The sequence below is a fragment of the Rhinopithecus roxellana genome, chromosome 18, assembly GCF_007565055.1.
Source record: "Rhinopithecus roxellana isolate Shanxi Qingling chromosome 18, ASM756505v1, whole genome shotgun sequence".
In the NCBI taxonomy this organism is placed as follows: domain Eukaryota; kingdom Metazoa; phylum Chordata; class Mammalia; order Primates; family Cercopithecidae; genus Rhinopithecus; species Rhinopithecus roxellana.
This window is the reverse complement of record NC_044566.1, coordinates 56,212,334-56,239,875: the sequence shown is the minus strand read 5'-3', so window position 1 is coordinate 56,239,875 and position 27,542 is coordinate 56,212,334. Positions and strand designations below refer to the sequence as shown.

General features: G+C 37.3%; 1 protein-coding gene across 3 annotated transcripts in view; it reads right to left on the bottom strand.

Annotated features, from left to right (window-relative positions):
* Positions 1 to 11,592: 11,592 nt before the first annotated feature.
* CCDC169 (coiled-coil domain containing 169) overlaps positions 11,593 to 27,542 on the bottom strand; it is a 66,299-nt gene continuing 50,349 nt past the window's right edge. For all 3 annotated transcript variants that reach the window (XM_010383107.2, XM_010383106.2, XM_010383108.2), the window contains one exon: positions 11,593 to 12,100. In XM_010383107.2, coding sequence (XP_010381409.1) covers positions 12,001 to 12,100 — 100 coding nt within the window. In that variant the 3' untranslated portion in view covers positions 11,593 to 12,000. The remainder of the gene's footprint in view (positions 12,101 to 27,542) is intronic.

Genomic DNA, 27,542 nt, shown 5'->3' with positions numbered 1-27,542 from the left:
TATAGTTAACCAGTTTGTAAGGAGAAATAAAAGGGAATAGAGAGAGTCTAGGAAAGAATCTAGAAATTCGGGGCATCTAAGGGCATTAAAGAGTTGGACAGGCCAACTATTTCTAGATCCCAAAAAGAAAGAGATAAGGCTGAGAAAAGTCTTGAGCCACAAAAGGCCACTAATACTCAGCCTTGTGGCAAGGATCAGATTATGGATAGGTGTTAACTTCACATCACCTTAATCAATTAGTTAAATATCTGCATGGTAGCTGCCATTAGGCAGAGAGAGGTATGGGTCAAAGAAACAAATCATGCTCTGATATTATACATAGAACTGACTACTATTTTGATGGAATTTATATAAACTAAGACTAAAAAGCCTTTGAGCTGTAAAATCACCTTTAGACACCCAATTTTGTTCAAACAGAGTATGAGCTCTGAAAGCTGCGCATCCCCAGTAGAGGGCATAACCTCATCATCCACTTTGAGTGTGGGCAAGAAGATGAAAAAGGAAGAAACTCGCACAGACTGGAGCCAGAGGCTACTAAGAAAAAATGGACAAGAACATTCCTCCCAAGAGCAGAGTCAGAGCCTAAGAAAGGAACCATCCCCATTCCCAGTGAAGAGGGCTTTCACCATATCTTCCCAATGGGATTTTATAAATGCCGTGGATGAGTAATGCTGTGTATTCTTCCTCATCTGAGCAAAAGTTATTATGGGCATCCTTCCACGCTCACACACTGACTACTACATTCCACAGTTGTTTGGGCCCAGCTAGTATTTGCCTATCAGATTTTATAGCATTTGTACTAAGGCTTAAAAGAACAGCATCCTAGAAAGACATCCATGGAAATGCAAAAAGATTGTTTAGTTAAAAGAATCATTGTTTTAGTTATGTTCAGCAGACTTGAAAATATACCAAGTTAGAATCAATTTTAAAATATCAATTGAGAGTCAAGAACATGATTCAGTGATGCAGCAGGCCAGGGGCCATCACCATCAATGAATAGCTGAATTTATCTCTCATGTAGTTGCAAAGAAAGATATTATCTACTGAAGAAAACCTAAATACCTCTAAGTCTTACTAAAAATATTGTTTGATACAAGTGAGCATAGGCTGACCGCTTCAACCAGTAAAACCTAAATCTCAGTGTCTTAACACACACAGAAAAATACAAAAGGATTTCCTTTTCCCTCACATAAAAATCAAATGAGGGGCTGGGCGTGGTGGCTCAAGCCTGTAATCCCAGCACTTTGGGAGACCGAGACGGGCGGATCACGAGGTCAGGAGATTGAAGCTATCCTGGCTAACACGGTGAAACCCCGTCTCTACTAAAAAATACAAAAAACTAGCTGGGCAAGGTGGCGGGCGCCTGTGGTCCCAGCTGCACGGGAGGCTGAGGCAGGAGAATGGCGTAAACCTGGGAGGCGGAGCTTGCAGTGAGCTGAGATCCGGCCCCTGCACTCCGGCCTGGGTGACAGAGCGAGACTCCGTCTCAAAAAAAAAAAAAAATCAAATGAGGATTAGCAAAGTGAGAGGAATGGATGTGCTAGATGAAGTGATTCGGGGACCCAATTTTCGTCTACCTTGTGGATCTGCTATCCCTGAGGCCTTGTGGAATTTGCTTTTAGACCCTCCATGTCCACCCATAACATACTTTTTTTTTAAAGCACAAACAAGAAGGATCACCTGGGAGGTTTTAATGGGCTAGTCACAGAAATGACATCTATCACTTACGTCTAGGTTACATTGGCCTGAAGTCAGTCGCAGGGTCACACCTAGGTGCACACGGTGTGTTTCACACCCCATCTCTAAACACAGTAGCATACATACCACACACTACTAAACTGTTTCATGCATGTATCACTAAGCAAAGAAGTATGTGTGCACCATCACACGCTGGCAAACAAAGTGTTTAACACATACAAAATGTAGCCTAGTTCTGTGTCCCACAGAAAAAGAAAACAGTTTGGTGGGTGTATAGCAACAGTCTTTGCCACAGACCATCAATTTGATCACCAAATAAATACTTTTGCTCTTTTGTCCCAGAATATACTTACCTCCTCACCAAGGTAAGACAAAGCCCCATCCAGTCATTTTATCCAGTGCAAATTTCAGTGATTAAGGTGAGAAAAACATATTTAGGTGATAACATAAAAAAAGTTACAGATGCATAGCAAAATGGATTTTTATATTAGATTTTAAAATATTTTCTTTGCTTTTATTTTAATGCTTTATCCTTTACTTCTGGCATTGAGAGTAACGGGAAAGATTTAGCTTCTTACTGTGAAGAAACAGAAAAGTAGACAAAAATATATGAAACAACTGCAGATATTGACATGCACCTTAAGACTATGACCCCTGAGAGGAATGACGTGAGGCCTATCCATCGTTCTAGATTTCTACCTGCAGGTACAGACCCAGAGCAGGGTAGGTGATCCCAAACAAAGCATGGTGGTTTCATGTAGTGGAGAAGACAGAGGCTGGAGTTCAGGGAGGCTGAAGTGGCTGAAGTTGCAGGGCACAGCACCAGAGAGCAAACAGATATGTAAAAACAGAACTCCAGAAATCTGCTTAGGGTCCCCTTGAGAGTCGGCTGGATATTAAGACACGTAAGCCTAGAGTAAAACTCTACGAGGTGAAGCAGAGTGCCACACAAGCCTGTGAGGCATCTGAGTTCCAACCAGCAAGAGTTGAGTGTCCCAGCTGATCACTCACAGAATTTACTAGCGATCCCACAATAGTTATGCCTTAGACATGGTGCTAAACTCTCTCTAGGGCAAAGATCACTCTATATTTACCCTAACAAAGGCTTGAAAAGAAGAAACTGAACTGCAAGTCATTTAACTGCCTATAAGAATAAATCTATAACCAGCAATGTGAAATCATCAATGCCTAGCATCTAATATAAATTAGTAGATCTTACAAGAAGCAGAAAATGAGACCTAAAACCAGGAGAAAAAATCAATCACCAGAAAGAGACTGAGAAATGAAAAAGATACTGTAATCAGCAAATAAGTATGCTAAAACAGTCATTATATGCCTATCCAATTATTTAACGGAAAACATAAATACAGCAACAGAAGATCTAAAAAAAGAACCAAAAAGAACAATATCAAGTGGTTTACAACAGGCTGTAATTAAAGGCCCAGGAGGACAGGAAAGGGCAGAAAAATAATATAAAAATGGTCCCAAATTTTCCACATTTGATGAAAACTACAGATATAAGAAGCTCATTGAACACCATGCAATGTAAACACAAAACCACCTTAATAAAACTGATTTTGTTAGTTATTAGCTAATGGCAAAACATTTTTGAAAGCTTATATTTACAGTCTATATGTATACAACCTATATGGTGTAATTAACATATATTTTAGGGAGTTATTTTTGTCTCACATTTTGTTGTGTGATATATGAACAGGGAATCACAGAATCTTAGTATCAGAAGGCACATTGACAGCAACCAAATACACACCTCCGCCACTGCAGGAATCCTTCCTATAGTATCTCTGAGGAATGGTCACCTAATCTCTGCTTAAACAATTCCAACGATGATAAACTTACGATTGGGTAGTTCTCCAGATAGTAATATTTTCTGTATTTCTGTAGCTGAGTTGGCAAATTGCTTTAATAAAGTTAAATGAACTCTATAAATTCAAGATTTTTCTAATTCATAGTCAGATTAATTGAATGTTAACCTGTAAAAATAATGTCCTACTGTCAAATATATGATATGATCTCATATTTATGTAGTGCTTTATTATTTTAAAGGTACTTTTTCATATCTCAATTATGTTTAGTGATTTTAATGGCAGTTTTTAATATTCTGGCATACTCTGCCTTTTTTTTTTTTTTTTTTTTTTTTTTGAGACGGAGTCTTGCTGTGTCACCCAGGCTGGAGTGCAGTGGCCAGATCTCAGCTCACTGCAAGCTCCGCCTCCCGGGTTCACGCCATTCTCCTGCCTCAGCCTCCCGAGTAGCTGGGACTACAGGCGCCGCCACCTCGCCCGGCTAGTTTTTTTTTTGTATTTTTAGTAGAGACGGGGTTTCACTGTGTTAGCCAGGATGGTCTCGATCTCCTGACCTTGTGATCCGCCCGTCTCGGCCTCCCAAAGTGCTGGGATTACAGGCTTGAGCCACCGTGCCCGGCCTACTCTGCCTTTTTAAATGCCAAAATCCTAGCGCTGTTGTTACAATTTGGTTATTCTGATATTTAAAATCAACAATCTAAATTTTTTACATATTAAATTAGTATCTATAACTCAATTACTTAATTTATGAACAAAATTAATACAATACACATAGTATAGAAGTCTAGACAGGTGCTCACTTGGGCACACAGCAAAAAGCAATCAAATAGTGTTACTGATAAGTTTCTGTTGCAAGAATAATTCTTAGTCCCAAATAAGTAATTTCTTATCCAGTAAAATATGAATATAATAGTACTAAAACTGATATAGGTAACTCTGCTTTGGAATCTCCTATACATGATAAAACTAATTAAGATAATGAAAAGGTAGAAATAATTTATTAGAAATCAATACTATATAGCTCTTTATACATTTTTAAAAAATCCATCCCCAGTCAAAAATCAAAAGGTGTTTTATAAATATCTCTACAAGGTCATTAAGTAAAAAAATTGGATTATTTAAAGTTAAACAAGTCAAAGGAAAATATTGGGAATTAGCATATAATGCTCTCATCATTATTGTTTTGACATCTTGGTTGGAAAATTCTCCCAAAAATAGCTCTTTTCTATTCAACATAGTACTGGAAGAGATAGCCAGAGCAATCAGACAAGAGAAAGAAAAAAAAAAAAAAAAAACATCTACACAGGAAAAGAAGTCAACCTATCTCTCTTCAATGGCCCTATACATAGAAAGCCCTACAGACTCTGCCAAAAGGCTCCTGGAATTGATAAACAACTTCAGTAAAGTTTCAGGATACAAAATCAATGTACAAAAAATCAGTGGCATTTCTATACACCAATAGCATTCAAGCTAAGAGCCAAATCAAGAATGCAATCCAATCTACAATAGCCACATACACAAAGACACATACAAAACCCCCTAGGAATACATCTAACCAAGGAGGTGAAAGATCTCTACAAGGAGAACTATAAACCACCACTAAAAGAAATCAGATGACATAAACAAATGGAAAAACATTCCATGTTCATGGATTGGAAGAATCAATATTGTTAAAATAGCCATACTGCCCAAAGCAATCTACAGATTCAATACTATTCCTGTCAAAATACTAACATTTTTCACAGACCTAGAAAAACTATTTTAAAATTCATGTGGAAGCAAAAAAGAGCCCGAATAGCCAAAGTAATCTTAGTCAAAAAGGAAAAAGCCACAGGCAACACTTTACCAGACTTCGAACTACATGTAAAGCTACAGTAATCAAAACAGCATGGTACTGGCACAAAAACAGACACATAGACCAATGGAACAGAATAAAGAACCCAGAAGAAAAAGCCACATACCTACAGTCATCTGATCTTCAACAAAGTCAACAAAATTAGGCAATAAGGACAGGACTCTCTATTCAACAAATGGTGCTGGGATAGCTGGCTAGCTGTATACAGAAAGATGAAACTGGACCCCAACCTTTCACCATATGCAAAAATTACCTCAAAATGAATTAAAGATTTAAATGTAAGTCCTCAAACTATAAGAATCCTAGAAGAAAACCTAGGAAACCTTTTTTTTTATTTTTTATTTTTGAGACAGGGTTTCATTCTGTCACCTAGCCTGGAGTGTAGTGGCATGATCACAGCTCACTGCAGCCTTGACTTGCCAGGCTCAAGTGATCTTCCCACCTTAGCCTCCCAAGCAGCTGAGACCACAGGCGTGCACCACCATGCCTGGCTAACTTTTTACTTTTTGTAGAGATGGCAGTCTCACTATGTTGCCCAGGCTGGTCTCAAACTCCTGGGTTCAAGCAATCCTCCTGCCTTGGCCTTCCAAAGTGTTGGGATTACAGGCATGAGCTACTAGGCCTGGCCCCTGGAAACACCATTCTGGATATCGGCCTTGCGAAAGAATTTATGACTAAGTCTCAAAAACAATTGCAACCAAAACAAAAACTGTCAAATGGGACCTAATTAAAGAGCTTATGCACAGCAAAAGAAACTAGCAACAGAGTAAACAGAAAACCTACAGAATGGGAGAAAATATCCACGAACTATGTATCTGACAAATGTCTAATATCCAGAACCTATAAGAAACTGAAACAACTCAGCAAGCAAAAAATAACCCCATTAAAAAAAAATGGGCAAGAGACATGAACAGACACTTCTCAAAAGAAGATATACAAGTGGCCAACAAACATGAAAAAAATGCTCCACATCACTAATCATCAGAGAAATGCAAATCAAAACCACCATAAGACACCATCTAATACCAGTCTGAATGGCTATTATTGAAAAGTCAAAAAGCAACAGATGCTGGTGAGGCTATGGAGAAAAGGGAACACTTAGACACTGTTGGTGGAAATGTGAATTAGTTCAGCCACTGTGGAAAGCAGTCTGAAGATTTCTTAAAGAACTTAAAACACCATTTGACCCAGCAATCTTATTACTGGGTATATATATCCAAAAGAAAACAAATCTTTCTACTAAAAAGACAGATGCACTTGCATGCTCATTGCAGCACTATTCACAATAGTAAAGACATAGAATCAGCCTAGGTACCCATCAACAGTGGATTGAATAAGGAAAATGTGCTACATATACACCAGTGGTTCCCAACCCTTTTGACTCCAAGGACTGGTTTCATGGAAAACAATTTTTCCACGGACTGCATTGTTGGGAGGAGATGGTTTTGGGATGAAAATGTTCCACCTCAGATTAGTCATTAGTTAAATTCTCATCTGGCATTAGATTCTTATAAGAAGTATGCAACCTAGATCCTTCACATGCACAGTTCACAATAGGCTTTGTGCTCCTATGAGGATTTAATGCTGCTGCTGATCTGATAGGAGGTGGAGTTCGGGTGGTAATGCTTGCTCGCCTGCAGCTCACCTCCTGCTGGGCAGCCCAGTTCCTAACAGGCCATGGACAGGTAACAGTCCACAGCCAGAGACTAGGGACTCCTGATATACACCATGGAATACTATACAGTCATAAAAGAAATGAAATCATGTCCTTTGTAACAATATGGATGCAGCTGGAGGCCATTTTCCTATGCAAATTAATACAGGAACAGGAAACCAAATACTGCATGTTCTTGCTTACAAGTGATAGCCAAACACTGGGTACTCATGGACATAAAGATAGCAACAATAGACACTGGGGAACACTAGAGGGTGGAGGAGGAAAGAAGAGCAAACGTTGACAAACAACTGTTGGCTAGTATGCTCAGTCCCTGGGTGATGGGATTATTTGTGCCCCAAATCTCACTGTTACACAATATACCAGGGTAGCAAACTGCACAGCTACCCCTGAATCTAAAATAAAAATTGAAATAAATAACAAAAAAGAAAAAAGAAAATCCTTATCTCTCACTGTAAAAAAGTAAAAATAAAAAGAGCAAGGTGAAGTCAGCTTGAGGAGAGTTGGAAGAAGTTTCACTCAGTTTGAGAGAGGGAGCCACACTGAACCAGCAGAGTGGGTCCCAATCTTTTCTGCACAATTTCCTGGGGGGAGGCTTAAAGAAATACATGTGAGATCACAATCCTGGGGGTGGTGCACGTGTCTGAGTATTTTACTTTAAGCTCTTCAGGTGAGTCTGACACAGAGCCAAGGTTGAGGACCCATGTAAGCAGGTGGGCCAGAGAGCTTTTTTTTTTTTTTTTTTTGAGATGGAGTCTCACTCTGTTGCCCAGGCTGGAGTGCAGTGGCACATCTCAGCTCACTGCAAGCTCTGCCTTCTGGGTTCACACCATTCTCCTGCCTCAGCCTCCCAAGTAGCTGGGACTACAGGCGCCGCCACCACGCCTGGCTAATTTTTTTGTATTTTTAGTAGAGACGGGGTTTCACCATGTTAGCCAGGATGGTCTTGATCAACTGACCTTGTGATCCGCCCGCCTTGGCTTCTCAAAGTGCTGGGATTACAGACGTGAGCCACCACGCCCGGCCGCCAGAGAGCTTTTTATCCAAGGCATGTCCTGTTCTCTGGTCCAGCCACACCGGCAGCACTGAAACCCAATGTCTCCAAGCAGCTTACCTCTAAAGGGTCCAATTCTTCTTTTAAGAGGGGTCTGTGTGAAGAGATGTGAATAGAACATGAATAAGGGCAGAGAAGGTACAAATATGCTAACAAAGCAGATGTTCCAACCAGTTTATTGTATTTTTACACACACACACACACACAAATAAATAAAAAGTAAGCTCTATACCCAGTAATAGCACTAGTGATGATACATTTTTGTATTTTTAGGATCATATTTTTGAGAAAGATCAAATAATATTTCATTAACATTTATCTACTAATTAATATTAAAATAACATATATTTAACATTTTTACAACAACCTTACTGAGGTATAAATCACAAAACATACCATTAACCCACTTAAAGTATACAATAGTTTTCATTACTTTCACAGAGTTGTGCAACTGTCACTGCAATCAATTTTAGAACATTTTCATCACCCCAAAAAGGAATCCTGTACCCATCAGCAGTCATTCTCCATCACCTACCCTTCCGCCAACCCTCAGCAACTACTGATCTATTTTCTGTCTCTATGGATTTGCCTATTTTTTGACATTTCATATAAATGGAATTATGCAATATATGGTCTTTTGTTATTCCATTATTTCACTTAGGATAATGTTTCCAAGGTTTACCCATGTTGTAGCATATATCAGCATTTCATTCCTTTCTACTGCCAAATAATATCCATTGCTGGAATATACTGCATTTTATTTACCGAATCATCAGCTGATGAACATTTGGGTTGTTTCCACTTCTTGGCTATTTGAATAATAGTACCACAAACCTTCCTGTACATGTTTTTACGTGGACATAGGTTTCCATTTTTCTTGGGCATATACCGAAGAGACTTGCTGTGTCATATAGTAACTCCATGTTTAACCTTTTGAGAAACTGACAGTTTTCCAAAGTGGCTGTATCACTTTGCATCCCCACCAGCAACATATGAGGGTTCCAGGTTCTTCATACTCATGTCAGTACTCATGATCTGTCTTTTTTATTATGGCAAAATTTGTTTTTAAAAATGGTATGTCCTGATATTTTGTAATACATTTAGATATCTTAAAATTTTTTATGTTGTTTTACTGATGGTTTTGCTTTATGATTTCTGAACTTTCCAATGAAAGAAAACAACTACTGAAGTCAATACATGTTTGAGTATCGAAGACCCTAAACTGTCATTTTTGCTGCAGTTATTGCAGCAAATAATTAGATTTTTTTTCTTTTTCTTTGAGACAGGGTCTTACTCTGTTGCCTAGGCTGGAGTACAGTGGCTCATTGCAGCCTCCACCTCCTGGGCTGGCTCAAGTGATCCTCCTACCTCAGCCTTCTGAGTACTAGGCCACAGGCATGTGTCACCACAACTGGTTAATTTTTGTATTTTTTGTAGAGATGGGGTTTTGCCATGTTGCTCAGGCTGGTCTGGAACTCCTGGGCTCAAGCAATTCACCTGCCTCACCCTCCCAAAGTGACAGGAGGTGTGAGCCACCATGCCAGGCCAGTAATTGCATTTTCTTTATGACAAAATTATTTTCAGAGCTTAGAATTAGATAAAACTTTTTCTCTACTTGTATATTCCTTCTACAGAGGAAAGCAGTCATTGCTTCTTTGCACTGACTGGTAGAAAGCTTAAAACTAAAACTTTTCTTGGTTGGAAATTCTTGCTAAATTTTAATTTTAATTTTCATCTTTTATCTTGTAGGTATTTTTTGATACCTCTATATTAGTAAAAGCTAACTCACATCCCTTCTAGTGGGAAAGAGGCTATAAAGAAGTAAAGAAATAAATATGTGGTAAGTACCCTTTATCTGCACAGCAATCTCAAGGCAGTAATTATAAAGGATAAAACTGAAGATATGAAAAGTTATTTACCAAAGTCAGAAGCTTATAAGTGGCAAAACTGGTATTAGAATACAGATCTTGGAGTCCCTCATTTCAGTTCTTTATATTCTCTCAACATTCCATCATTCTGTTTAATACAGACATTTTATGGCATCTGAAAAGTATCCCAAAGTAGCTCCTGCAGAACCAACACTTAAATGTAATAGAGTCCCTGTGATAAGATGTTCAACTAATATTTTATCCCAGTGATTGAGATAACTTTAAATGTTCCTCAATAGTCCCCACAATAGCTTACTTAGCTCTGTATGAAAGGAAAAAATGTGTTTATTTTTCATTGATAATTATAATTATTATAATAATGATTTTTTTTTTTTTTGAAACAGAGTCTTGCTCTGTCTCCCAAGCTGGAGTGCAGTGGCATGATCTCAGTTCACTGCAACCTCTGCCTCCTGGGTTCAAGTGATTCTCATGCCTCAGCCTCCCGAGTAGCTGGGATTACAGGCGTGCACAACCACTCCAGGCTAATTGTATTTTTTCCCTTTTTAGTACAGACAAGTTTTGCCATGTTGGCCAGGCTGTTCTCAAACTCCTGGACTCAAGTGATCTGCCTGCCTTGGTCTCCCAAAGTACTAGGATTACAGGTGTGAGCCACCACACCCGTCCTATAATTATTATTTTAATTATTAATTTTCTACTAATGCTGAGAAAGATGGTATAAGACATAAAAATCTAATATTTGTCTAATGATATGGGTCAAGGCACCTAATATCAATAGTTAGCTAAAGAATAGGGGAAAATATTTATGAATAATTCTAATGTAGAATAATTTATAGAAAGTTACTTTATATTTTTCCACATTACATTTTAAAGTAACTTAAAATATTTTTGGCTATATGAAATTTATATATTCTTCCTTAAAGAAAGAAAATAAACTTTTATAGAAGTAGTTACAGAAATGCATTTGGTATTCATTACTGGTGATACAGAATTGAATTTAGGTTTACTGCCAGATATAGGATGAGAACACCATTAGCTGGAAACTATACTTATCTCTAGGTGATTTCTATAAATTTGAAGTCCAGTGATTTCACTTATTAAAGTGGACAAATAAGTTACATGTTCCAGACCTAGGTGACAGTTACAAAAACTATCTAAAAGACAAAAACAGTCTAACCACGAGTGAGAGGATTCAATACATTTTATAAATGCCTCAAAAGAACTCTTTTCTATTCTCATTCTATCTCCACGTCTGGACTTGAGGATTGTGAACAATTGCAGTTTGGTCTAAAGAATTAGTCCATCACTATGAATTACCACACGTCACAAAATGACTTAAATCACTAGTGCTAAGTAAGTGATAGGACCTTATGATTGAATAAATACTGGTTTTCTAGAATTGTAAAAAACCTCAGAAAGTGTACAGTTTTGCCTCAGTCATTTTACAGGTGTGGGAAATAAACAAGAGGTGAAGGGACTTGCCCAAGATCTCCTAAGTTCATGGCAGAGTGGAGACTACAAACAAGTTTATTTATGATCTAAGGTTGTTCTACAATACCATAATAGTTCAAGTCAAAACTTAAAATGGACTTGATTTTCGACTTTGTTTAAACCTGCAATTTAAAAAACTGAGCAAGATCCAGCCCAAAATGGCAAAAGGGTTTTATGAATACACACTTTTCACTGACAGTCAACTAGAAACCAAATAGAATAGCAATGTTTCTATCAGAGCAGATCATGGGTGTATCATTAAAAGCAAGTGTAACGATGCCAGCCTTCAGATTCCCTACGATATTTTAAAACTCTCAAGCACTTCATACTTTAGGGTCACTGGAGAAAATTACTTTTATGCAAACAAAGGAATACACATCTGGAAAAGGAGCTAAAGAAAAATTTGGCAGTTCTTATTTATTTTATTCCCTGAAGAAATGAGCTGACCATTAACTTCATAAGTTGAATATTATAAATGGAAAAAGGAAGAAATAGAAATCCACCCAGTTCTGGAATCATAGATGGAGTTCTGGAAGATGGTTTGATCTTGTAATCTTTTTTACTGGTCCTTTCTTGGCACTCACTGTCTTCTGCTTAGCTGGATTATATCTTCCACTGAAATAAATAAGTGTTAATCATAATTTTTCAGTCACCATTATGTACAACAAAAACATTATAGGCCACACAGGGAGAAAGGTATATTGTACCTTGTTCCCCACCCCCTACCCCGATAGACCCTCACATGGAAACCTTCCTGTGAATAGTTTCTGCTTACAGTGCAAATCTTAGGCAGCCTTCTGTTATAGCATATCATCTCCACAGCTACAGAGGCATACAGCTTAAGGGTAGATAATTCAAAGGCTGGGAAGCAGCATGTCAGGTGCCCTAATGTGGAAAGTTCTGTCTAATGAGGGATAAGACAGATCCATGAATTTCTTTTCTTAGATTTCCATGAGATCCTTTTTCCATTAATGACTTATGTGGCATTAAAAAGCCAACCTACCTTACACTCTGACTTGAGAGAGTAAAAGGCCACTTCAATTTCCTAAAAACTTTCTTAGTTAGGGGGTGATGGCAGTAAAATGATGAGTAAGAACCTGTCATTTTCTCCTCATTAAAATGAAGGATAAAATTCTCTTCTGCATAAAAGTGATGACAAATTGGCAAATATGGTTAGAAGCAACTTTATCAAAACTCTGGAAATTAACGAAAATGTTGCAACAATCCTGGAGAATTTATAAAATAACAACAACAGAAACAAATGGCTGAAACTTCCAACACTGAGCTTTGGAACATTTTAACTTGCCCTATGCCTATCCACTGTTCCCCTGGCTCTCATCCCCAGCTCCATGGTAGCCTTGAAAACCAACAGTGCACAATTGCAGTGAAAACCCAGTAGCCTGGCAGACACCATAAGGGGCAGAATAGGGCTGGAGCTCCTTTAACACCTATTTCATTCCGAGAGGAGTTTCATTATTTAAATAGTCTGGTGATTACTTGAAAGACCACTTACAAAGCTATCTTTATTTGACCGTAACTTGGAGATGGTCCAGTGTAAATAGCCTTTTCCCTAGGGGCATGGAACAATAAGAAACCATTGTTTAATTTCAGAGCTGCCAGGAGTTAGTAGATAACAATTGAGGAAAAAAATAGGCTTACCAGGAAGCTTAAAAGGAAAAGCTGAGAGGCCAGGCTCAGTGGCTCTCACCTGTAATCCCAGCACTTTGGGAGGCTAAGGGAGGCAAGTGGATCACTTGAGGCCAGGAGTATGAGAACAGCCTGGCCAGTATGATGAAACCCCACCTGTACTAAGAATACAAAAAAAAGAAAGAAAGAAAAAAATTAGCCAGGCGTGGTGCTGCATGCCTGTAATCTCAGCCACTTGGGAGGATGAGACATGAGAATCACTTGAGCCTGAGGCAGAGGTTGCAGTGAGCTGAGATCATGTCTAGGCAGCAGAGTGAGACTCTGTCTCTTAAAAAAAGGAAAAGCTGCGCAATGAGTGTTAATAAGCTCCATTATATTTCTTGGAATCTAGAAGAGCATATACATGTGTAACTGTGGGGATGCATAGGACTGTGTGCATACTCAGGAAAGGCCTGAAAAGTCCCTAAGCTCTTGCCTCTGGCTGACCTTGAGGCTCTGCACAAGCAGGAAGTAAAGAATAAGGTAGAGTTGTAATTTGCCTAGCCAGCTGCTGAAGGCATGCTCCAACACACACACACAGAGCCCATCAGCAAAGGCTAGGAGATTTATTGATTCTAGGCATTTAAAGAAATCTGTTCAATCATTAGCTGACCCCTAAGCTAACTCAGCAGAGACTTCAGTGTCCACCCCAACAAAGAATACAGATTTTACATAATTATTTCAGAAAAGTCACTAAACAAGCAGCCACAAAAACACTGACAACAACAAACCCTGGGGAGGGGAAAGAAACTAATATACAGAGTGGCCACGTTATATTTTTAAAAACATCCAGTTTTCAAAAAAAAAAATTACAATATATGAGACGAGACAAAAAAATGGCTCTTATACAAGAAAAAAAGCGACTAATAAACACTTTCCCTGAGGAAGTCCAGATGTTAGACTTAATAGAGAAAGACATTAAATCTACTGTTTAAATATGTTTAAAGAACTAAAGGAAATCATATCTATAGAGGAAATTATGAGAATGATGTCTCACCAAATCAAGAATACTAATAAGAGAAATAAATTATTTAAAAAGAACCAAATAGGCATTCTGGAGTTGAAAAAGAAAATAACTGAAATGAAGAATTCACTAGAAGAGCTCAACAGCAGATTGGAGCAGGCACAAGAGTCAGTGAGGTTAAAGATTCGTCAACTAAGATCATCTGGTTTGAGCAACAGATAACAAAGAATAAAGTGAAGGAAATTAAAATATTTTCCCCCAAAATATAGTTCTTTGACATATTTTGAAATGTCAGTCTCTTGGCCAGCAGGCAGAAATGGCCTTACAAAGCTGTCTTAAGTGGGGAACATTTGCATTAATGTGGAGAATCTCCACTAATGCAGCTGTGCCACTTCCCTTTCTATGCTTTTCCCCAGATCTAGGAGAGATTGAAAGTCTGACACATTTAAAAGTCTGAGAAGAAACATTTACCATCTATTCTCTTTGATGGTGACTTCATCTACATAAAAAGTCCACCTTTGTTTGCTAAACGTCTTCTCCCTGCTCCTATAACCTTTTTTAAAATCAGAATCTAAGCCCCTACTCTTTCTGTAACCTCAAAATGGTATATAAGTTTCTATAACTCATTGGGAAGTTGGGTCTTCATTCTGAAGATTCCCATGTATACATATTAAATAAATTTGTGTGCCTTTTCTCCTATTAATAAATCTGATTCATGTCTGTGATTTTTAGTAAACTTTAGGGGCAAGAGCCTATGGCCCCCACTAAAGAAAACTGAACAGTCTCAGAGACCTGTAAAACACCATCAACTATACCAACATATGTATAATAAGTGTCCCAGAAGGAGAGGGTAAAGAGAAAAGGACAGATAGATTATTTGAAAAATAATAGCTAAAAATTTCCCAAATTTCATTAAAAATATTGATCTACAAATTTAAGAAACCTAACAAATTCCAAGATGAATATCCAGACACATCATAATCAAACTATCAAAAGCCAACACAAAGAGGGAATCTTGAAAGCAGCTAGAATGAAGCAACTCAGTCTGTATAAGGGATCTTCAATAGGAGTAACAACTGATTTCTCATCAGGAACTATGAAGGCCTGAAGGCAGTGAGATGAAATATTCAAAGTGCTAAAGGAAAAAGACTTTCAACTAAGAATCCTATATGCAACAAAACTATCCTTCTAAAATAAAAGAAAAATTAAGACATTTCCAGATAAGGAAAAACAGAAGGAATTAATCATCGGTGAACCTGCCCTATAAAAATAGTAGATTTTTGTGTTGAAATAAAAGGACATTTGATAGTAGTGTAAATTCACATGAAAAAATAAAGGAAACTAGTAAAGGTAACTACATAGGTAAACATAAAAATAGGATAAATATAGTTTTTGTTTGTAATTATTTTTAAATCTCCTAACTGATTAACAAAATAACTGCATGAGCAATAATTGTAAATCTGTTGATGGAAACAAAATGTATAAATTTGTAATTTGTATGACAATAACAGCACAAAGTAAGGTGGAGGGAATGGAGCTACATAGGAAAGATCTTTTGGTACACTACTGAAATTAAGTTCATTTGAACCTAAAGTAGATTGTTATAAATTAATATCCTAATTGTAATTCCCAGGGCAACCACTGAGACCAAGACCAGATGGCTTCACTGGTAAATTCTACCAAACATTAGATCATACATATGTAAAACCAATCCTTCATGCACACTTCATAAAAATGAAATAGGAGAGAACACCTTCCTACTTATTTTATGAGGCAAATATTACTCTTATTTTCTTGTTTCTGCTTGTTTGGGGTTTGGTTTACTCCTCTTTTTCAAGTTTCTTAAGGTAGAAGATTTGATTTTTTATTTGAAATGATTCCTTTAAAATATATTTACAGCTATAAATTTATCTCTAAGCACTAAACCTAATAAAGAAAATCTATGAACAAAATTTACAGCCAACATTATATTTAACGTAAAAACCAAAAGCTTTCTCTCTAAGATAAGGAACAAGTTAAGGACGTTCACTATTACCACTTCTATTCAACATTGTATAGAATTAGGCAAGAAAAATAGATAAAAGGCATCCAAATTGAAGGGAAAAGAAGGAGTAAAAAAAAGAAGAAAAAAAGAAGAAGAAAATAAAGGAGTAAAATGATCTCTATTTAGGTGACATGTTCTTATGTATAGAAAATACTAGGGCATACACATACACATACACATACAGACACAGACACACGCATGCATTTATGAGATCCAGGGTCTCTGGATTTAAGATCAATATGCAAAAATCAACTGTATTTCTAGACTAATGCAATATATAGTCCTAAAATGAAATTTAAAACATAATTCTATTTCAAACTGCATCAAAAAGAATACAGCATTAGGAATAAATTTAGCCAAAGAATTGCAAGATTTGTACACTAAAATCTATAAACTATCTATGAAAGAAATTAAAGAAGATCTAAATAAATAGAAAGAAATTCATGTTCTTGGATTAGAAGACTTAATATTGTTAAGATGGCAATACTACCCAAAGTGATCTACAGATTCAACACACTCTTCATCAAAACACCAGCTATATTTTGTGAAGAAACTGACAAGTGGATCCTAAATCCACGTGGAAATTAAAGGGACTCTGAATAACCAAAACAATCTTGAAAAAGAACAATAAAATTTGAGTACTCACACTTCTTGATTTTAAACTCACTAAAAAGTTAGTCATCCAGACAGCATGGTATTGGCATAAGGATAGGGTTATAGATCAATGAAATACAACTGGGAGTCTAACAGTAAACCCATATGTTATGGTCAATTTTTTTTTACAAGACTGCCAGGACCATTTAATTGGCAAAGTATAGTGTCTTCAACCTACAGTGCTAGGACAACTGAATAAATACAGGCAAAAGAGTGAAATTGGATGCCTACCTCATATCATACACAAAAATGAACTCAAAATGGGTGAAAAGGGAGCTAAAACTATAAAACTCTCAGAAGAAAACATAGGTTAGGCGATGACTTCTTATATATGACACCTAAAACACAAGTAACCAAGAAAAAGCAGATGATGGTCTTTATCAAAATAGAGAACTTTTGGGTTTCTAAAGATATCATCAAGAAAGTAAAAAGACCATCCATAGAATGGGGAAAAAAATTGTAAATCTTTTATCTGATAAGCTCTCAGACCCAGAATATAAAATGCTCTCAATGCAACATAACAGAGACAAACAAGCCAATTTAATAATAGGCAAAGGACTTGAATAGACATTTCTCCAAAGAAGATACAGTTGTCCCTCTATATCCATGGGTGATTGGTTCCAGGACCCCCATGGATACCAAGATTCACAGATGCTCAAGTCCCTTACATAAAATGGTGCCATATTTCCATATAATGTACACACATAATCCAGTATACTTTAACTCATCTCTAGATTACTTATATATAATACAAAAGTAAATGCTATATAAATAGATGTTATACTGTATTTGGTTCTTAAAATTATTTATTATTATTGTATTATTATTATTGTTTTTTCTCCAATTTTTTTGATCCACAGTTGGTTGAATTCATGGATGCAGAATTCATGCACATGGAAGGCTATCTGTATAGAAATGGCCAACAAGTACAAGAAAAGATGTTCAACATCATTAGTCATTAGGAAAGTGCAAATCAAAACCACAGTAAGATACCACTTCACATCCACTAGGATGGTTAAATTTCTTTTAAATAAAGGACAACGTGTTGACAAGGATGTGGAGAAACTGGAACCCTGATACATTGCTGACGGAAATATAAAATGGTACAGCCACTACAGAAAACAGCTTGGCAGTTCCTTGAAAAGATAAACAAAATGGAATTAACGCAGCAATTCCACTTTTAGGCATGCACCAAAGAGAATTAAAAACATTTACACACAAAACTTGTACAGGGATGTTCATAGTAGCATTATTCAAAATAGTGAAGAGGTGTAAACATGTAAATATCTATCAGCTGATGATTTGGTAAATAAAATGTGGTATATCCAAAAACTGGAATATTACTCCACCACAAAAAGGAATAAAGAACTCGCATATGTTCCAACATGGATGAACCTTGAAAATGTTATACTAAGTGACATAAGTTAAACACACAAGTTCACATATTGTGTATGCTCCCATTTACAGTTGGAAATGTGCCACATAACATTTCAGTCAGCAATGGACTGCATATATGACAGTATTCCTGTAAGATAATACTGTAAGATAATACTGTATAGTATTTGTACTATACCTTTTCTATGTTTAGATACACAAATACTTACCATTGTGTTACAATTATCAGAGTGTTCAGTACAGTAATATGCTGTACAGGTTTGTAACTTAGGAGCAGTAGGCTATACCATATAGCTAGGTGTGTAGTAGGCTCTACCATCTAGGTTTCTGTAAGCACACTCTACGATGTTTGCACAATGACAAAATTGCCTTATGATACACTTCTCACAACATGTCCCCATCATTAAGGGACACGTGATCGACTGTATATGAGATAACAAAACCAGAGAAAACCATAAAGACAGAAAGCAGATTAGTAATTGCCAGGAGTTTAGTGGAAGGAGGTTTGGGAACTAACTGCTCATTCATATAGGCTTTCTTTCTGAGGTGATGAAAATGTTCTGGAATCAGTTAGCAGTGATGCTTGCATGACCCCATGAACATACTAAAAATCATTGAGTTGTACACTTTATTATTTTTATTTAAAAAAAATTTTAATGAGGTCTGGCTCTGTTGCCCAAGCTGCAATGAAGGCACGAATATAGCTCACTGCAGCTCAACTCCTGGGCTCAAGTGACTGTCCTGCCTTGGCCTTTCGAAGTGCTAAGGGTACAGAGTTGTAGGCTAAAAGGATAATTTTGTTGGTATATGAATAATATCTCAATAAAATGACTTTTTAAAATGTGCTTTGGGAATAATTTATTTCCTGTTAAAATTTTCTTTAGTTTATTAATCATGTTTAAAAAATGATTTCTTCTGGTGAAATATGGAATTAATCACAATCATTCAATTATTATATTTAATTAATATAGCTCATTATAGATATTACTTACAGCATGAAATGATCTTCTATTACATTAAGGATGTTTTGAGTAGCTTCCAAAATATGGCCCATTTCTAAAAGATCTAACTAACATGATGACACTAATGTCTTAATAATAACTGACTAATGACACTAATGATGAAGCTGAGGTACTTTACTGGTAAAAGATATTTAATCTCCTAGATGTCTTTTAGAGCAGTGTTTTCCAAACTGCAGAATGCAACTCATTAGTGGATTGATTTACTGAATTACAATAGCAATATAAAAATAACAGAAAAGGAAACAACAGAAGAGGAAAAAGAATATATATTAATAAAAAGAACAGAAAAGGGGCCAGGTGCAGTGATTCATGCCTGTAATCCCAGCACTTTAGGTGGCCAAGGTGGGAAACTGCTTGACCCTAGAAGATTAAGACCAGCCTGAAAAACATGGCAAGACCCTGTCTATATTCTCTACAAAAGAATCAAAAAATTAGCTGGACATGGTGGCTCATGCCTATAGTCCTAGCTATCAGGAGGCTGAGGCAGGGGGATCTCTTGAGCCTGGGAGTTTAGGGTTACAGTGAGCAATCACTATACCACTGTACTCTAGCCGGGGCAACAGTGCAAGACCTGTCTCTTTAAAAAAAGAAAAGAAAAAAAAAACAGAAAAAGAAATATCAATATGCATCACATAGTAAGAGAAAACACTTTCATAAATTGTAAAGTATATAAATATATATGTGGGTATAGGATCACAATATGGTGTCAGTCATGGTCAAGAAAGTTTGGAAACCATTCTATGCTCCTGAGTATTATGGTTTTTAAATAAATAATAGTGGCTAAGCCTCCTGCAAGTTTATATTATTAATAGCATAACAGTCACTTGCAGTTCCAAATTATTGTCATACGTATTTTTCTGTCCTCACAAATGAATACATTGTTACTCTGCTGATTATATATATTCAATAAAGTACTATAGTAATGATAATAATGTTTATTGAACTAGGGATTTAAAAAAATAATCTCTAATTCTCATACCAATCATTCGTTTTGGGTTTCATCTCTTCATCTTATGGGTGAGAAAATGGAATCTGAGAGTGGTTACTTATATAAAACCACATTAAATAATAAGAAATGGAGGCAAAAACTGATTGGTCTATCTGCTCCAAAGTCAGTGCTGATTTTCATTTACACTTGTCCCCCCTTTATCCATGGTTTTACTTTCCACAGTTTCAGTTACCTGTGGTCAGCCACAGTCTAAATATAGGTGATTACAGTACAATAAGCTATTTTGAGAGAGAGAGAGAGATAGAGAGAGAGAGAGAGAGAGAGAGAGAGACCATATTCATATAACTTTTATTACAGTATGCTGTTATAATTAAGTTGTATTATTAGTTACTGCTAATCTCTTCCTATGCCTAATTTGTAAATTTAATTTTATCATAGATATCTATGTATGTAAAAAAAATAGTATACATAGGGTGCAGTACTATCTATGGTTTTGGTATCCACTGGTGGTCTTTGGAATGTATCTCCCTTGGGTAAGAGAGGACTACTGTACCACCTTGCTTCTCACTATTTTTTTAAATACTGTAGTGTATTAGTCATACAGTATTTATACTGCTATTTTGACTCAAGAATTTCCATAGTCTATCTTGACTGTCTCTTGACTTTTTTAATAAAAAAATTATTTAAAATGATTATAAAATATACATATTCTTATATAAAACCTAAGAGGCATAAATATAAGTCATCCACAATTTCACTAACCTATTTTGTACTATAATTTTTGTTTACTATTATAGGTAAGCGTTTTTCTATGTCAGCTATGTACTTTCCCAGAATGTAATTTTTGCAACTTCCTAATATCAACATAGTTATTGACTTATTCTTTTAATATTGGATATTTTGGTTGTGTTATCTCTACTGTAGCTGCTTTTTAACAAAATCAAAATCAGAAGGATGTGCCCCTAACAATCTGCCTCTTACCAAGTCCTAGAATCAATTTCCCTCAGGTTCTTTTGCTCCAGGGCACCAACGGCTCCTTGGTTATTTTCTTCCTTTAGGGCTTTTAGTCACTTTAAAACTGTTCATAAGCAGAAAAAAATGAGGTTTCACACTAAAGAAAAAAATAAACTTTAGTTTTCTATTTTTAGGAACTATTCCTGTGGTATCAGTTTTGAGCTCCTTGCTTTTGGGAATATGATTGTTCATAGTTAATTCACACCATGGGGCACAGTCAATAAAGTTACCTATTGACTTGTCTAGACTTTTTTGGCAACTTACAATACTTACCCTAAAAAGACTGTTTCTCCTATTTAATCTTTTTTTTTTTTTTTTTTTTTTGAAACGGAGTCTCGCTCTGTCGCCCAGGCTGGAGTGCAGTGGCCGGATCTCAGCTCACTGCAAGCTCCGCCTTCCAGGTTTACGCCATTCTCCTGCCTCAGCCTCCCGAGTAGCTGGGACTACAGGCGCCCGCCACCTCGCCTGGCTAGTTTTTTTTTTTTTTGTATTTTTTAGTAGAGACGGGGTTTCACTGTGTTAGCCAGGATGGTCTCGATCTCCTGACCTCGTGATCCGCCCGTCTCGGCCTCCCAAAGTGCTGGGATTACAGGCTTGAGCCACCGCGCCCGGCCCTCCTATTTAATCTTAAAGAGCCTTTTGTCAAATTGGTATATGTAAAGATCTCTAGAATACATCCTTCAACAGCAGTATAGATATCTTGTTCATTTGTGGCCATAATACATAGTAGTATGTCTACATAGTAGGACTATAATAGCTAATATTAAATCAGGCACTATCTCTTTCTGCTAGATTTTTAAAAGAGAATTTCACATTTACATGGGTATTTTCAAATGTTCTGATTTGTTCTGAACATTAGGAAAAATGGGATTAATTCAATATTTTAATATTAGTACGGATGAGAATATCAACCAAAGCAAACATTAAAAGCCATGGAGACTTGATTAAAAGTTCATAAATCATAAATGTACCAACTCATAAATTATAATAAAGCAAATACTGATGTAACCACCACTTAGGTCAATCACTAGAATATTATCATCATACTGGAAGATGGCATCATGTCACTCACAATTATTATTCACTTCTTCCTTCCCATTGGTATTAATAATTACTAGCCTGTCTTCTGACATCACAGTTTTGTCTGTCTTTGAACTTTAAATGAATGGGATCACATTGTACATATTCTTTTATTTCTGACCTATTTCACTCAATACTGAGAATTATCCATAACGTTGTATGAGTTATAGTTTGTTTGTATTGCTGTTATTATTCATATATATATATAATTTTTATCCATCCCATTACTGATGGACATTTAGGCTATATTCAGTTTTGAACTGTCAAAAATAAAGCTGCTATGAATATTCTTGTTCTTTTGGTGTAAATGTATGCACCATTCTATTTGATATATTACTGGAATTGTTGGGTTATAGAGAAGGTATATGATCAGTTAAATATAGAAAATAATGATAAATGTATTTGATATGGTTTGACCCTGTGTCCCCAACCCAAATCTCATGTTGAATTGTAATCCCTGGTGCTGGGGGAGTCACCTGGGGGGAGATAATTGAATCCTGGGGGCGGATCTCCCCCTTAGTGTTCTTGTGATAGTGGGTTCTCACGAAATCTGGTTTTTTGAAAATGTGTAGCACTTCCCCATTCACTCTCTCTTCTTCTTTGCCATGTGAAGAAGGTGCTTGCTTCCCCTTCACCCTTCCACCATGGTTGTAAGTTTCCTGAGGCCTCCCCAACCATGTTTCCTATACAGCCTGTGGGACTGTGATTCAATTAAACTTCTTTTCTTCATAAATTACCCAGTCTCAGGTAGTTCTTTATAGCAGTGTGAAAACAAACTAATAGAGTATTCCCAAGTGGTTGTATAAATTTATACTCCTACTAGCAGTGTATGAGAATCCCCTATTCCTCCACATCCTTGACAACACTTGAAATCATCCATCTTCAAAATTTGTGGTTATATCTTGTAATTTTAATTTGCATTCTGCTGATGAGTAATGATGCTGAGTCTCTCTTCACATGTCCTTTGGCCATCTGGATATCCCACGTGAGGTGCGTAATACCATAACTTCCTTTAAAGACTCAAATTTGAGTCATCAACAAAAGGAGGATACTAACTTCCAGAGTTAAGCCAGTAAGAAAAACAATATTTTGAGGTAGTACCAATTATCTAATCATCCACTAATTTGGATGATTATAGAGATATTTCTATGTTTCTATGAGATGAATGACTTGCATTGTTTATAATTTCAGAGAGTGAAGGTTTTTTTTTTTCCATTTGGCCATTCATTTAGTCATAAATTCATTCAAAAATTATTAAACACAAATATATGCCAGGCACTGTATTCAACATTAAGTTTCATCAGAGGTAGAAGTGATTGATCTGGGATCAAGCACAAGCAGTGCTGGAGGGCACAAACCAGCTGAATGGGCAGGTATCCCAGACCATGTCATCCACCTCAATACACCAGCGCCTTAAGCTCAGTTCAGAACTGTGGTGTGGAGGGCTTCACAGACAAGCTGATCATCGGCCTGATTCACCGCTGCTGCTACATAAGGGGGTGAGGAGGAATGAGTTTGGCACCCAGGTGATCTACTTGGTTGTCCTTTGGTAGTAACTTGCCCAATTTTGACAGTAAGTGGACAACTATCTTAGCCATGACCTGGAAAGGACATGATAAACAGAAGCGCAGATTCCCCAGGGATAAGAGTATGGGTCATCCTGCCAGAGGAAGAAAAGGCCCACACTTAAGTCATGGATAAATCAGCTTGGTACATGGGACTGTGGCTGCGCAATAGCCCTACTCCCTCTGCCCAAACCGGGTTCCTAGCCTTCCCCCACAGGTGTTGATCCTAAGAATGCTCACTAAGACATTTCCTGGCCAGGTGCAGTGGCTCATGCCTGCAATCTCAGCACTTTGGGAGGCTGAGGCGGGAGTATCTTTTGAGGTCAGGAGTTCGAGACCAGCCTGAGCAACATGGTGAAACTCTGTCTCCACTAAAAACACAGAAATTAGCCAGGAATGGTGGCACACACCTGTAATCTCAGCTATTTGGGAGGCTGAGGTAGAATAATAATTTGAATCCAGGAGGCAGAGGTTGCAGTGAGCAGAGACTACACCACTGCACTCCAACCTGGGTTACAAAGACCCCATCTCATAATAAATACATAAATAAATACATAAGGCCGGGCGCGGTGGCTCACACCTATAATCCCAGGACCTTGGGAGGCAAACGTGAGAGGATCACCTGAGGTCAGGAGTTCAAGACCAGCCTGACCAACATGGAGAAATCCCGTCTCAACTAAAAACACAAAATTAGCTGTGTCTGTAATCCCAGCTACTCGGGAGGCTGAGGAAAGAGAATCATTGGAAACTGGGAGGCGGAGGTTGCAGTGAGCCAAGATCATGCCATTGCACTCCAGCCTGGGCAACAAGAGCTAAACTCCATCTCAATAAATAAATAAATAAATAAATAAAATAAACTTCCTACATGCTAATTCCTGTTTCAGAGTCTACTCCCTGAGAGATCCAACTCCCAGCAATATTCAATGGGAAACCAAACTGCCCTCGCAGACCTATATTCTGGTGACATATATGTGTGTATGTGCTAATACATGATTAGAATAAAGAAGTTTAACTTTCATTTTTGAAATATTTCCCTCTTCACTATTTAAGCAAATTTGAATAACAGAGGTAATACATTTTTAGAACAGATATGAATTGGAAAATAAATCTGAACTTCAAGATATTAATTAAAAATATTTAGGGTGGTTGTGCAGAAAAGTCAACATAGCAGGCTTGAGACTACTGTCTTTGGAAAAGCTTGCTTGCGAGTATCTGAAAACTTACTGGTAAACAGTTCCCTATACTGACATAAACCTTTTCCCAAATGAAAAGAATGATTCACTGTGCCTATGCTGTTTGTACAAACAATGTGGTTTATACTGAACACATGTTTTCCTTCTGGGAGTCTGGAATTTTGGTGCATGCCAGGCAGAGGAAGCCTATGTGATCTGCTCCCAGTAGAAACATTAGGTGCTAAGTATCTAATGAGCTTCTCTGGTAGATAAAACTTCCAGTACTGTCATACTTGTAATTTTTTGCTGGAGGAATTAAGTATGTCTTATGTGGCCCTAACTTGGAGAAAACTTTCGGAAGCTTGAGCCTAATTTTCTGAGAATTCATCCCATGAGCCTTATCCTTTTGTTGATTTTGCTTTGTTTTCCTTAGCTAAGGATGGAAGGAAGGAAGGAAAGAAGAAAGGAAAGAAGGAAGGAAGGAAGGAAGGAAGGAAGGAAGGAAGGAAGGAAGGAAGGAAGGAAGGAAGGAAGGAAGGAAGGAAGGAGGGAAGGAAGGAAGGAGGGAAGGAAGGAAGGAGGGAAGGAAGGAAATATATATTAGCCATAAGTACAAATATATGCCAATCCTTATGAATTCTTCTAGTGCATCACTGAATATGGGAGTGGTCTTGGGGACTCTGACAGTATATGAATTCTTCTAGTGAACCATTGAATATGGATGGGAGTGGTCTTGGGGACTCAGACACAGTGGTTATTGGACAAAATGTTGCTACCTCATTAATTTCCACCAAGGAAATTTGCTATACTTGAGTGGCTCTCACCTTGACCTATATTTAAAAAGGATTCTGACTTATAGCTGATTCACATCTTGGCTTAATTTTTTTACAGTGTTAAGTTACATATTAATGTTTTCCCCTACATAGGATAAAGTTACTCAGACAAGGATTACCTGAGTAATTCTTCTGTATTTAGGACCAGGGAAAATTGCATGTAGATATAACCTTCTAAACTCACAAAACATTTTCCTATTTTTTTTTTTCTTAAGAGACAGTGTCTTGCTCTGTCAACCAGGCTGGACTGCAGTGGTGCAATCGTGGCTCACTGCAGCTTTGAACTCCTGGGCTCAGGTGATCCTCCCGTCTCAGCCTCCCAAGCAGCTGGGACTACAGTGCACACCATCATACCCAGTCAATTTTTCTAATTTTTTGTAGAGACAGAGTCTTGCGATGTTTCCCAAGTTGGTCTTGAACTTGAGGCCTCAAGCAATCCTCCTGCCTCAGCCTCCCAAAATGTTGTACGACAGGCATGAGCCACTGCACCAGGCCCTCTGTTCTTTATCTATCTTAAATTGGTTTTATTTACATAGGAAAACAGTTTAAACTGCACTGTCATCTACGTTTATTTTAGTGTCCACTCCAGTGAACATATTTCCTGACTAAAAGGGGTAGGGCTGATGCTGTAATTGTTTAGGCATGCCTTGTCTTATTATGCTTCACTTTATTGTGCTTCAAAGATACTGCATTTTCTTACAAATTGAAGACTTGTGGCAACCCTCTGTTCAGCAAGTCCATCAGCACCATTTTTCCAATAGCATATGTTCATTTCATATCTGTGTCATATTTTGGTAATTCTCACAATATTTCAAACTTTTAAATTATTACTATATCTGTTATGGTGATCAGTGATCTTTGATGTTACTACTGTAATTGTTTTGGAGAGCCATAAACCACGCCCATATAAAACAGCAAACTATTTGATAAAGGTATGTATGTTCTGACTGCTCTACCAACCAGCCATTCCTGGGTCTCTCTCCCTCTCTTTAGGCTTCTCCATTCACTAAGACACAACAATATTGAAATTAGGCCAATTAATAACCCTACTATGTTGCTGAAGTAAAAGGAAGAGTTGCACATCTCTCACTTTAATTTGGCTAGAAATGATAAGCTTAGTCATTTAGTGAGGAAGGTATGTTGAAAGCTGAGATGGGCTGAAAGCTAGGCCTCTTGTGCCAAACAGTTAAGCCAAAGTGTAAATGCAAAGGGAAGATTCTTAAAAGAAATTACAAGCACCACGTTAATGAACACACAAATGATAAGGAAGCAAAACAGCCTTCTTGCTGACATGGAGAAAATGTGAGTGGTCTGGATAGAAGACCAAAGAAGCCACAATATTCTCTTAAGCCAAAACCTAATCAAGAGTAAGGCTCTAAATCCCTTCAACTCTATGAAGGCTGAGAGAAGTGAGACAGCTGCAGAAGAAAAGCTAGAAGCCAGCAGAGGATGGTTCATGAGGCTTAAGGAAAGAAGCCCCCTCCATAACATAAAAGTGCCAAGTGAAGTAGCAAGTGTTGATGTCATACCTGTTGCTGCAATTTTTTGCTGGAGGAATTAAGTATGTCTTATGTGCTGCAGCAAGTTACCCAGAACTAGCTAAGATCATTGATGAAGGTGATTACACTAACCAACAGATTTTCAATGTACACAAAACAATCTTCTGTTGGAAAAGGATG